General features: G+C 41.5%; 1 protein-coding gene across 1 annotated transcript in view; it reads left to right on the top strand.

Moving 5' to 3' along the window:
- The window catches only part of CFAP58 (cilia and flagella associated protein 58), a 617117-nt gene that overhangs the window by 302290 nt on the left and 300844 nt on the right, over positions 1-13983 (top strand). Inside the window, exon 11 of the mRNA XM_085603453.1 lies at positions 9729-9875. Coding sequence (XP_085459579.1) covers positions 9729-9875 — 147 coding nt within the window. The remainder of the gene's footprint in view (positions 1-9728; positions 9876-13983) is intronic.

Below are 13983 nucleotides of genomic sequence, written 5' to 3'. Positions count from 1 at the left end.
CAATAGTGAAGCACGAAATACACAGTATTTCACTAACAGGACTTGCCACACACACCAGTACATGTCCTACCTTTAACATCCACTGCATCCTGCCTATGGGGGTACAAGCTACAATGGTTCTGTCAGGAATGCACAATTGCTTTGCAAATATTAAGCTACTAAAAGAGAGATTACTTTATAAGTAATAAATAAATCAAAAATAAATATCATATGCTTAAATCAATAGAGTAGCTTGCATGTTGAAACACAAAACCAAAACACTTGCTATTAGGTGCTAACAACAAATCTTATTTTATATAAATTGAAGCGTTCATGTATATTTACACATATCTACAGGCTGTCAAACAGAGTTGCAGTGTAGAGGTGACATTACCTAAAGTGACATCAGGTGCTCAGTGACAGTGGTGCAGTGCATTTCATATATACACTGTGAGATTATGTACAAATTTAACAGAGGACAAGAACTAAGGGTGGTCAGGACAAAGGAGAAAGCAATATCTCTGGTGGTTAGCACAATTTTTTTTTTGCAGTGTTTTTTTATAGCGCGAACTTGAACCAAATCCAATCGGGTATCAGAGCGCTTTACATAGCACCAGTTACGTTACATGAGGACACACATTCATTTTTTGTTAGGCACAGGGAGATTAAGTGATTTGCCCAGAATCACAGGATGTTCTGCGTCCTTACCGAGACTCGAACCCAGTTCCCCAGGTCTGAGGTCGAGCGCCCTAGCCGTTAGGCCACTCCTCTCCCTATTGATTTGGACCAACAGACTTGATCTGAGCCATATATTATCGTTGATGTTTCGACCCTGACAACGCGTAATTAATGTGTTGTGGCGGGTCTTCTTCAAGACAACGGTAAGGGAGACAGCCTGAAAAGAAGGGAGGTAAGTATCAAAGGGTGTTTCAACCAAAAGGGATGAGGGAAGAACAAGGGTGAAGATTCACCAATTACTCACCCCACGCCTGGCAGTGTTCCCTGGGACGTCCCTCGATAAGTGAAGGCTGCCCGTGGATCTATGGGAAGTTAGATCAAACACTTTAGCTTAAGATCCCAGTAAAGGGGAGGTGAGACACAGATAACGTGCAGCCAAAGAGTCTTACCTGCAAATGTCAGGAAAACTCTAAATTGTTGATGCGACTCAAGTGAGGCAGTCTTTAAGATCTAGAAGAAAGTAGATTGAGTGAGGCACAGAGTATTGTGTAGTCTCAAAAATCTAACGGTGAGTAGGTACGTAGAAGGGGACTAAGAGCGCGCAAAGCACAGTTCAAGGCTCACCCATCCTGCATGGAAACGCTTACTTAAGTCATTGCTTTTTGTTAGCGGTCTGTTGAGGAAATAATCATCCGGTTCGGGAGAAAAACTGAATTAGATCCCTAAAGTTAGCCAGACATCAATCCTACGAGACAAGCGTGGAAGGGATTAATGTCAAGCATCATGCGGATTAGGGGTTTTGAAACAATCGCGGAAGCTAAAGGAGTTTAGCCCGCTTACCTGATATTTTGTGTGTGCGCTCCGCTGCAGTGTTGAATGTGACTGCCTGGCCGCCGGTTAATTAGTGAGCCGGGGGCCGCTGACATGGAAGAGTGCACGTACGGGCATGCGTGGCTATTCACAGCAGCTGGATGCTGACTGACTTGTCACCATTAGCCGCATGGGGTTAGGGATGGTCTAAATTATTGGCCACAGCGGTAACGGAGTAATTCCTTCACAACAAGGGACCGATTACATTTGAGATAGTATCTTGTGGAACAGATTCATGGGTTGATCATACTTAAGACCCCTTGTGTTGGTGACAGATTATAGTTCGGTACATATAATACATAAATTAGGTTCGAACGCATCAGTTATATAAAGTGTATGTGTAGATTATGAAACGGGTTGTGCAAGCGAGTGTTGTCATACATAGTGCATGGGTTTAACAATTAAAAGAACAGGACAATACACAGCGGCCCGCTATACTAAGACAAGTTAAAAACACAATCCACATGGTCACTGAGTGTAAAAGAGAATGAAACAAAAACATAAAATATATAGGACCTCTTAGTTTGAAAAGGTTACATAAGTCAATACATAGAGTTACCCAGTCCACCCTATCTACATAGTCACTGAATGTAAAAGAGGATGAAACAAACCTTTAGTATAAAGGACCTCTTAATTTGGAAAGGTTACATAAGTCAAAACATACAGTTACCCAGTAGGTAGGAAGGATCAGCAGTCAGGTTACAGATATGTACCCAATGGGTAAAGGATCGATACATATATTTACTGAGTGGGTATGAAGGGACAGCAGTCAGGGTGTTACACATGAGAGCCCAATAGGTAAAGAGACAATTGAATAAGCAGTCACAGCTGGCCCATTTGTTTTGTGGTCTCCTCCAGTTAATTCAACCCATTGTCAACTGTGTTATGGGAGTGGACCCACTTGCACTCTTTGAAGTTAAGGGATGTAGTGATAGCGCCACCTCCAGGGTGTACGCATATTTTCTCTACCACCCACCATCGTATACTATCTGATGTATGGTTCAGGGTGTTGAAATGTTCAACTAATGGGGCACCTTGTACTTTGCACCTCACCCTGCTCATATGTTGCAAAACCCTCGCCTTAACCGTCTGTGTCGTCTGCTCTATATATAACACGTCGCAGGGACATTTGATTGCATATATGACATTTGTGCTGTTGCAATTTGTGTGCAGGGGAAGGTTGTATGTCCTGTTCTGGTGTGTGAATGATGTACCCTGAACAGTTTGCGAACAGGCCTTACTACGGCGGCATTTGTGATGTCCAGTCAGGGGGGGTAAGCCAAGTTGGCTTCTAATATCGGGTGGCCTTGGTGGCTCCAGATAGGCTTTGACAACACTGTCCTTGATATTTTTGCCTCTCTTAAAAGCGAAGATGGGGTCTTCAGAAGTGCCCAGTTCGCTGGAAACTAGGTTCCAATATTTTTTCACAATCTTTTTGATCTCATTGCTCCTTGGATTAAATGTGGTAACACATACAATGTTCTCTTGACCTGTTGTTTTTGGTTTTACCTGGAGGAGTAGGTCACAGGGACAATACCATGCTCGTTTTCTGGCTCGCTGTATGGCAGGTTGTCTCTCAGACTTCTCGGGTGGTGCGAGTCATATTTAAGTAACGTATTCTGTTCCGTTGGTTTCCTGTAGAGATCAGCTAAGAGTGATCTCTCTTCTACCTTAAAGGTCAGGTCCAGGAAGTTGATGACTTCATTGCTGTAGGACATAGTGAACTGGATGTCGTTGGATCTGCTGTTCAGCCATTCTTTGAAATCAATCAAGCAGCTTTCAGTGCCAGACCATGTCATCATCACATCATCTATATAACGCTTCCATACAGCAATGTGGTCTATGAAAGGATTGTTCAGACTGTACAGATGTTCGTCTTCATATGAATCCATGAAGAGGTTGGCTATGCTGGGCGCAAATCTAGCCCCCATTACGACGCCTTTGCATTGGTAGTAAGTAATGTTGGTTCCTGAAGATGAAATAGTTCCTCGTCATTGCAATTTCCAAGAGCGATACCAAGAATTCCAGTCGGTATTCAGTGTGGTTTAGGAAGTTTTTCTAAAGTTTCTCTGGTCACTTCTAGTGCCTTCCCGTGTGGTATGCTGATGTAAAGGGAAGACACGTCAAGGGTCACCAAGAATTGGGTATTAACATCAAATGGTTGGCCTTCCAGTAAGTGGATGAGGTGCATCGTGTCCCTTACAAACGATTTGGTTTCCATGACCCATGGTTGTAAGAAGTTATCGATGTATTGGTTTAAGGGTTCTAGGAGTGAGCCACAACCTGAGACAATCGGTCTTCCAGGTGGTTTGTCCAAGCGCTTGTGTACTTTTGGCAGAGTATAGATCGTGGGGATCCTCGGTTCCTTTTTGTTGAGAAAATCATACTCTACTTGGCTCAGGAATCCTAGGTCAGATATTCAATTAGGATCTGAATCTCTGGTGTGGGATCCTTTGGTATTGAGTGGTAGCTTTCCCTGATGCTCAATTGTTGTTCTATCTCGTTCACATAGTGTGGCGTATTCTGCACCACAACAGCTCCGCCCTTGTCAGCCGCCTTGATGACGATTGCTCCGTTGGCTCCTAGAGACTGTAAGGCCAAACTCTCCTCTTTATTGAGGTTGTACTTCATGTACTTCCGATTCTTCAGTAGATCCATGGTTTCTTTGAGGACAATCTGCTCCTACGCCAGGATCTTCTGGCTCATCAGATATGTAGCTGGGGTAAAAGTAGATGGTGACCTAAAGTTAGTGGCTGCGGCAGTTGGATTGTACTCCCTATTTTTGAAGTGGTATTTGAGTCTGATTTTTCTTAAAAATCTTTGTAGCTCCAGCTTGATGTTGAAGGCATCAGGAGGGAATGTAGGGACGGAAGTCAGTCCTTTGGAAAGGAGCTGCTTCTCGGCATCCGATAATGTGTAGTTGGATAAGTTTATGACGGGGTCAAGGGTAGCAATGGCCATGGTTTCTAAAGGCTCAGTGGCGGGGTCAAGAGTCTGATCAGTTGTAGAAGTCATGGGTTCCCTCTCAGTGAGAACAAGGGTTGCTGGCAAGTTATCATCAAGCATAGTCGTAAGGTTGGTAAGGTTAATAGTCTGATTAGTGGCTGAAGTGGAGGGCTCTATGTTGAGGAGCAGGGTCACATCGGGTGTGTGTGTTACTGTCATGGTGTGCAGGGGCCTCATACTTTGAATAGAAATCGTGTTTTTCACAATCTGTATGTTTGTCTGCGTATTTGAATTTCGCCGTGTGGCTCTGGTTGGTAGAACCTTACCATGAGTTGTCTTTCTGGTACCTTGGCACTACCTGAGGGGTGCCTTACATGTAAGAAAATGGAAGGTTAGGGCCTGGCCGGTGGGTGCACTTGCCAGGTCAACATGGCAGTTACAAACTGTGCACCCACACACTACAGTGGTAGGTCTGAGACACATTTACAGGGCTACTCATGTGGTTGCATAACCAGTGTTGCAAGCCCACTAGTAGCATTTGATTTACAGGCCCTGGCACACACCGTGAACTTTACTAGGGACTTACCAGTAAATCAAATATGCCAATCATGGATACCAAATCATATTTACAAATTACACAGAGAGCATATGCACTTTAGCACTAATTAGCAGTGTTAAAGTGTTCAGAGTACCAAAGCCAACAAAAACAGGTCAGGACAAATAGGAGGAAGAAGCAAAACGTTTGGGGATAACCCTGCAAAAAAGAACATTTCCAAAAGTGCAGAACAGAAAAGGCCAACGGTTGTAAAGATATCTAAGCATTGAGTCTGGAATCCCTGAATTGATCTTGAAAACATGGACATCCTAAGGATTCTGGGGCCCCAGGGCCAAAAGTAATTTGAGAGCCCCTGTGTGAAACAGCTTTGAATGTATGATCCAAACACAGCTCTTTCACGCCCTCTTTGCACACGCACACTGAACCAAATTCTAAATTTGTTTCCATCTAATATTCGGGGACTGTAAAATGTGTTTTTAATAGTGTAATACAGCATGGCTCACTAATGTTATTGCAAATAATCTCTGTGAAACCCCTCCCATTTCTCATATGGGAGGTTCTGTTTCAATCTAAAAGTTACTTCTTTCTTGAATGTTGCATGGTGGTGAAAAACATAAACATAATACTTCCCAGCAAAATTTGTGTAATAAACTTCCACAGATTTCCCGTATTAAAAAAAAGCATTAAAGGACAATGGTATTTAAATTAAACATTGTTTAAGAATCATTCAAGGTCATAAGGACAGCACTGCTTATAAGACAAAGCCAACTCTATCAGGGGCCCCCTGAAAGACAGGGGCCCTGGATCATGCCCTATTTGCCCATGCACTAAAAAGTCTTTGCTTGAAAAAGAAACTGCATGAAACGTGCAGTTAAGTGCTGTTGCCCACTGTTAATGACAGTAACTGCTGCTAATTGCTCAAATGCACTTATGGGACTGAGTCAGTGGTGTATGGGCACATTAAGAAGTCCACTTGATAAGTTACAGCTGTTTACACCTGGCAGAATCTGGGAAATAATACTTTTAACAGTTGTCCTCTGAATCTCATACTCCTATATACATATAAATGCAAACTATCCTGATAGTGGGCTTATACTTAGTTCATGCTTTTGTTGAATTTAGAATGTTGGCCAGCAGCAGTAGTCAATGCCTTTGTTCTAAGCCTTTTGTTTCTCTAATGCAATCTGGACATTAAGCAGAGGGTGCTAATAAATGTTGTCGGAACTTCATTATTAGTCATAAATGTCTCTGCCTAGAAGTAGGAAGAGGCACTAAACTAGTGTTGTTTGGAGAGAGCTTTGGATATTACCTTGTAAACCCTCACATGGTTGGATTCTCGATACAGTACCCAAATGCCATTCTGTTTTCATCTTAAAGGATTCAGTTCACAGGGCAGTTTTGTATTGCAATCTTGGTCTTTACTCATTTAAAAGGGTTATGGGTATCAGCAAAGCAATACCTAATTTCCTGACCAAAAGACAGTGCATGTTTGGGGATTCCAGTGTGTTCTGGGCTGCAGGTGTCATGGCATGGGAGTGGCACCCCATGCACTACTCTGCATACCTGTCCTACATTTGCACTTGGTGATTCACTGGGGTCAGCTGAGGGAAACGCATGCCAAACTCTTCCCAATTTACCAGTACTTGGTCCCAACCTTTAAATGTTAGGGTCTCTTTCGCAATCTCCTCATGGTCTTTCCTTTCTGTCTGCAACACCAAATCCTCAGCATACACATCATCTTCTTGTCAATATTTGAGAAACCATACTCTTTCAATTAAATCAGCTAAGGGGCGATCAAGAAGAAATAAAACATGTATAGTGGGTCTACCTGAGAAAATTGAACAGTGAAGCATGGAGTTCTATCTAGAAGGATGGCTGAGCAGAGATGTTTCACCTAAGGATTTCTTGAAAATGTTCTTGATGGAACGTGCAATACAGATGATTTTTGTAGTAGCAGAAAACAGCATGTGCAAATATTTTCAATTTAGAAAATAGCAGTTAAGAATTCAGTGAAAACGCCCTAAGAGACTTACGCATATGCAATATGTTGCTGCTCCTCTAACTTGAAGATCATAGCTGGCGACCAAACTCTTTTTCACTGATGCCTAGGAAGCAGGGGCCAGGGTGGAGCAACGGATAGATTCCAATGGAAGTTCAAGCATACTGTATTTTAAATTTCAGAAAAGTAGGCGATTGAGGTTAATGAGAAACAGACTCTCTGATGACCCAACATGAAAGCAGATGAAAATGGAGAAACAAACAGTTACAGCACCAGCAAAAGCCCAGTTCAATATTGGAAGAAGATTCTGCTGAGTCAGTACTGAGAGACTTCAGGTTTTGAGAGAGGAGTTCTGAATGCAGGAATCCCGGGAAAGGATTGTTATGAGTCCCTGTACTTGTTTTCCAGAAGAGGAAATTATCTCCCTGTGTCAGGGTCATGAGGTGAGCATTTTACAACCTAACAGGGCAAACATAAACTAACGGCTGGTGACTGATCATGGGGAATGCCATTCCAGGTAGAGGTCGTCTACTGCAAGACAGAGTTCAACCCACATGCCAATGGGGCTAACCGGTCCACCGTTACCAAGATAGAAGATGACCCGCTAATCAGACAAACATTCTAAGAATGACAAAGGGGGTCTTGGTGTTGATTGTGTGGGTCATGACTATCTTCGATATTGGCACCTGATTTTAGCAATCTTTAACAGGGCATGTTCCTGCTGATCTCCGTTGTGGGGATCGAAAACACCACAGCAGGCAGTCTAACCCGGCAGACTGTTACATTAATGGGATGTTCTCTGAGAAATCTTTGCGCCATCCTTAAAGCTCGGTTTTGACCTAACATAAATACCTTTACAACTCACCAAAACTGCACCTGTTGAAGGTTTGCCTCTTCAAGGGGATAGGCTGATAAAGTTCTGGATGGGGGTGTTGTGATAAATATATTCTGCAGCTCTCCAAAAGATCAAGGATAACCCTTGGTGCACTGTCATTCTTGTTACTCCTGCTTCTGCTCCTCCATCATCTGAATAATTATAACTATGTTGTCCAGAATAAAGAGAAGGAGAGGTCAGCTCCCCTCCCTTGCATCACTCAGATTGAATGCATGGTTCCTGAGGAGTTGACCTTTTAACTACTAGGCCTCTCCTCAGAGAACTTGGAGGATTTGATGCCTGCCAGAAAACCCTTCACTAAAATCTACTACAAAAGCATATTCTTCAAGTTCTGCCACTGGACATATAAGGGGAACATCAATCCACTCATATGTTCAGTAGATGATGTAATGTCCTTCTCCTGGCAGACAATAAGTGCAAGTGGACACCTGCAAGACCTAAAACATGTGAGGTGCCTGATGACTTTAAGTCCTCTGCACCCTGCCACCTCCAATTATCTAAATATGGTTTCCATTTGGCTGATTCATAAGCTCTATAAGCCAACCTCATCGTCCAGCTTGGAAAATAACTTTTTTTTAATGGCCTTGGCAATGGGCGGGTACATAAGGAGCTTCACGCCCATTGTGGCTAAGAGCCGTTCACAACTTTTCAAAAAGATAGAGTGGTGTTTAGAATGCACATCCCTTTCATTCCAAAATTATTTTTGGAGACCCACATGAAAAACAAGATAATTCTTCTTTTTTGGGAGTTTTATATAGTGTGAACTCGACAAAAAGGTATCAGAGCGATTTATAAAAAGTTTGGCTAGGTAGTTCCCCACAACTAATCCACCTGCGCCTAAGCTGCCAAAGTCTTCTTTTTCCTCCTCCATTTCTTTTTCTCAAAGTGGGAGCCTCTAAGTGGATAATGGTAAAGAGTCAGGATGTAAGTTTCTCTTAGTCTGTATACTCTTTCCCTTTGTCAGTACCCTCCCACCGACTCGTATGACATTGGTTTGAAAACACAATCATTGGCTTTTTTTTTTTTAAATCAAAGGAACCAGCAAGAACAGACATACACACTGGGCTGAGGTTGTACCTCATATGATGTACACATGCGTGCGAGGACTGCAATGCAAAAGCTGTTTATTTAAGGTCTATAGAAGCAGTGTCCAGTTCCTTCACTAGGTAGCTGTTGATAATGGTCAAGAGCTTATGGACTAAGAGCGATGTAGTAACCATAAAGGTAATTATAGCCAATGAATTTCTACTGTAGCATACATCACAGTCATTTTGATCAGTAAATGGCCGTATTGGTTCAGCATTGTCTATATATAACGATCTTCAATCATAGGGCTGTTTAGTTAAAAGATTTAAATGTAATCAGACACCCTAGATACTTTATGGAATAATTAGGATGTATTCCCGTAGTATTTCAAGCTATTGAGGCACCTTTAAACAATAAGACAGCAACCACTGGCTATAAAAAAACTCAATATGGGTGCACTTTTTGAGCACTAAGATTGTATTTTTGGTACATATCATTCCATGTAGATGACATAGTGTACCTTCATTAGGTAGTACCGTCTGCAAGGATACCTAGTAGTGATCAGTTGTACTGCAACCTACTTCTCCATCTAAAGTGCAGTATTTATTTGTTTGTTATGTGAATATACTAAATTTGTTTAGTAGAAGTAAATCCACCTCCAGGGTTATGGATTTATTTTGTATGTTGATGTGTTTTCAACTTACCTAACAATGTCAAACTATGAGCATACAAGGCTTTTTAAGTAGCTTATGTTGTGTTACTGTATTTCATTCTGGTAGGATGAAATCACTGAAATGAAGAGGAAACTTAAGATCATGAATCATCAAGTGGATCAACTAAAAGAAGAAATCACATCCAAAGAAGCTGCTCTGGTAAAGGTTCATCTGGACCACCAAAGAATAGAGAAGGAGAAAGATGCTTTGAAGGTAAACACTTGACAGCACTAATGATTGAGTTTCCATCAGTGATTCCAGTGCCTGTAGCGTTGTTTTCACCTGGTAAATAAGATTATTCCCCCATGTCAAAATAATGACATTTCCATTTTTAATTCTTGCTTTTATGTAAACACTCAGTTGCCTTGATGTAATGTGTTGTTCTGTCTATTGCTTTTCCAAATATTGGTTTTCAAATGATTAAGCTTAAATCTATGAATTTTGCTGTTCTTCCTTCTCCAAACTCTTTTTGAATTTGACACATTTGCTTTTTTACTGACTTTTCGATCCACTTCCTCCGTGCCGAATTATGTTTATTTAGACATTTTCTTGATGTCAGCCTTGGTCAACCAACCATGTCTTGTGTTTGGTACTCTCTGGATCCTTGTGATTTGACCCTGTCACCTCTCATCTGACCCACTCTACAAATAAAGCAGCTAGACAACTCCTACACCTACATGACAGTATAACACCAGCTTCACTGCTTTCTCTGTAAAAACTCCCTGCTTTACCCACATTACCAGTTGTGACACAGGTCCAGCCTTCTTCCAAGTAAAACTTCAAACATGCTAACAAAACAGAGGGTTCACCAGATTTCCACACCTGCCGATTGTTCCATCCTACTAAACAGCTTTATATTGAGGGAACCTCTGCAGACAGCAAAGTTTTTGAATTTCATACCAGAAAAGAGAAACATTCAAGATCATTTGGCATTCAGGAATGTGGTAAAGATTTGGCTTGTCCCCAATAGTTGATGTTGGGTCACACTGACTAAGAACCAGAAGTAAATCCTCCATGTCTGATGATTAGGAATTTATTTGAATTTCACAAAGGTGGCAAATACTTGCCCTTACTGATTAGATTGTTCAGGATTAAACTAAATTAGAGAAGAACAAACTGTCACACATGAGAAGGTTATGTATAGGAGATTATCTCTAAAGACCATAACATATACATCCAAGAACTGGGGCCAAATCCACCCCTGACCTCCAACAAGGATGTAAGGCAAGATCACAGTTACAGCTATCTCTCATGCTACTTTTACTACTAAGAGCATCATTCTAGTCCTCACATCCAATACCGAAACACCTCCTACGTAGGACACACTGTAAAGCAGCATTCTTCCATCCAAGCACTTACTACTCAATAGCATTTTCCCATTCGCCAATGTGCTTCAGTGCCTTGTCAGGGTAGGGCGTGTTATATAAATGCAAGGGCAGTAGCACCCAAAAAATATTATGTACTTGATATTTTTCTTCAAGCCCTCATCTTCTCCCTTCACACCACATTTTCTGTGGTATTTTTCCATGGTTGTAATTTATCACTCTCTTTCCCTCTCCAAAGCTCCTTCCTGCAACATTCTTACCAATATGTTTTCTACATATTTATGTTTGTATCACACTGGTTATAAATATGTAACGCATAATAAGGGCCAAAGAAAGTTTATGGGGAACGATCACTTGTGAAAAACTGGGGCAGTAGAACAAATATATACATAATGGTTCTGTACCACAGGTAATGTACCAATCAGAACATTATCCAGATATGTATGCATAAGCATAGGCCACACTTGAAGCGCAAACAAGTTGCTTATTTATAATTATTCACATAAACAGAGGAGATGCTCAGTGTGCAGTGTGCAGTGTGCAAGCATTCACAAGATGTAGAACTTTAATAGAACTAGTATGTGCATACAGCAGAAATGCAGTTGACCATACGATATGCTTCTGGTATTGGTACAGAATTGATCAACGGTATCTAAATATGGCTTAATCATATTAGAATATTTTTTCATAGTCCAGTTTCAACACGTCACTGGCATATTGACCCTTAATAATTTAGAAGGTCATCATCAGGACAACTGAATGTTGAGCATAAGCAACCTTTATTGGTAAAGGCTGAATGATCACAATATTTAGCATATTTGAAACATACAAAATAATGTCACTCTATTTCACTGAAAGTTAAGGAAACCACCACTGTGTTGTGAATGTGGAATTAGCACACAAGCACACAATCCATTCGAAGAGAATATTGGTTGCAGATTGTACCGCAAACGTCAGCATTCACTTCTGTTGCTTTCTAGTGAACTTTGCCATTTAATCAATCAGGCACAACCTACACTTTTTCTTCTATTGTGGCTTCTATAAACTCTTTTTGCATTTGGGCTTGTTTAAAATAAAACCCAATGAAATTTTTTATGAAATATATATCTAGTCCTTACAACTTTATAACACTTGAAATAAACATAGTCCTAAAAATACACCATACCACTAGTTCAACATACAAAGAGATTTAACAGGTAATAGCAAGGGCACCCAAATCACAAATGCTTGGTCATTCACTTGGTACGTAAAGCTATGGCGTTTTTTATCCTTCCTGTTTGCCCATTTACATCATGCCATACACTGAGAGCTTCCAAGGCTACAATAGGTGAGAACCTCTTGCCTTCTTTTTCCAGCGCTTTCTTATACAAAGCAGAGCTATGCACTGCTTGATCTTTTAAGAGCTCTCCTTACTAAAGCCCATACGCCTGTCCTCTCCACTCAGAGGGTCAATCCACCGCCCTGGAGGTTTCCTGATTCCTTGAACATCTTTAGTACTGTAGGGGAATGTATGACGAAACAATGCATTCTATTGCAACGCATGCCTTTACAACGCATGTGTTACACTGTGAATGCCATTACCACGCATAACCTTTACCACACATTTGATTACAACAAATATGCCTTTCCCACGCATGCCTTTTCAACGAATTTCGTTATAAACGAATGGATGTTAAACGTGTATGCGTGGTGAAGGTTTTTCCTGATGCCTGCCCTGAGCCTGAAAAGCGGACCCCTGCGTGACACCCCTGTCTCTCAACCCTTCAAAAACTGTCCCGCCTCTGAGCTCTAAAAGTGAACCCCTGGGTAACCCCCCCTTGTAAAAAAAAAATACCCCACGCATGAGCTCTAAAAGCTAACCTCTACATGATCCATCCGGCCCCCAGCCCTTGTAAAAAAATACCTCTCCCCTGAATCCTAAAAGCGGACCCCTGCACGACCCCCCTCTGGCCCCCAGACCTTTTTAAAAATACCCACTCCCAGTCCAAAGCACACTCCCCCTTATCTCTCCACAACGACCAGGCAGCTCTTCTGAAGTGTGGCGCATGTCGTAAAGAGGTAGCAGAATGGTCTCCGTTTCTTGTAATGACGCAATAGCCTTCACCATCCTTACGACACATTTGACCTTACCACCAGTACCATAATATTCCTTTACCATACATACATTTACGGCATAATTTGTGTAAAGGCATGCGTGGTAAAGGCATAAGTGTTGTGAAATAATGTGTGGTAAAGGCTATGCGTGGTAACAGCAGCATTGTAATGGCTGTTTCTCACTTTTGGGATGTCGGGCACCAGGCAGTTTGAGCTTTTGGCTGTTTTTCAGCACTCTCGTTTCTGAAAGTTTAACGTATAATTCATTAATGTTTGGAATCACTAGGGCTTGAATGAGCCGAAATGGGGTAATAAATTCAAAGTTGCTGCATAGGGGGCCCTAAAATATATCTTGCCCAGGGCCTCACAAATATTTAATTACTCTTTTTGCATAGCTGACATGACACACCTGGGGTTTTCTGTACTTACCATCTCCTCTCTTCCCATGGACCGGTGCACCAGCTAGAAAAGAAATCCTCGGTTTAAGAAAAACAAAGCTATCACAAGGGAAATGCAGAAAAAATAAATCCATATAAACACACAGAGCAGGCACCGTATGCATAGTAGACAGAAAAAACACTCAAAGGTCAAACAAAACAAAACTGAAAATTCAGGGGTCACTGATCTATCATAAGGCTGGTAATAGAATGCTTCAGTGGGATTATTGTTGGAGATCAGCACCTCCGCACTGCAAATATTAAGGAATGGAATGAGAATGCTGAATGGGGAGGTAATGTAGCATTATTTTTTGGAAAGCTAAATAGGTGTTAGACCGCTTTAAAACTAGCCCAGAGAATTCAGGATCATCTAATCAAAATTGTTGCAAAATATGGAATCATAAAAACGGATAATTCCAACTGGAACTGTTCAAAGTGATAGCAAACTATATCAATGGTGATAAA

Source organism: Triturus cristatus, chromosome 1_2 (assembly GCF_964204655.1).
Source record: "Triturus cristatus chromosome 1_2, aTriCri1.1, whole genome shotgun sequence".
NCBI lineage: Eukaryota > Metazoa > Chordata > Amphibia > Caudata > Salamandridae > Triturus > Triturus cristatus.
The sequence above is the reverse complement of the archived record's forward strand: the minus strand, read 5'-3'. Positions and strand labels throughout refer to the sequence as shown.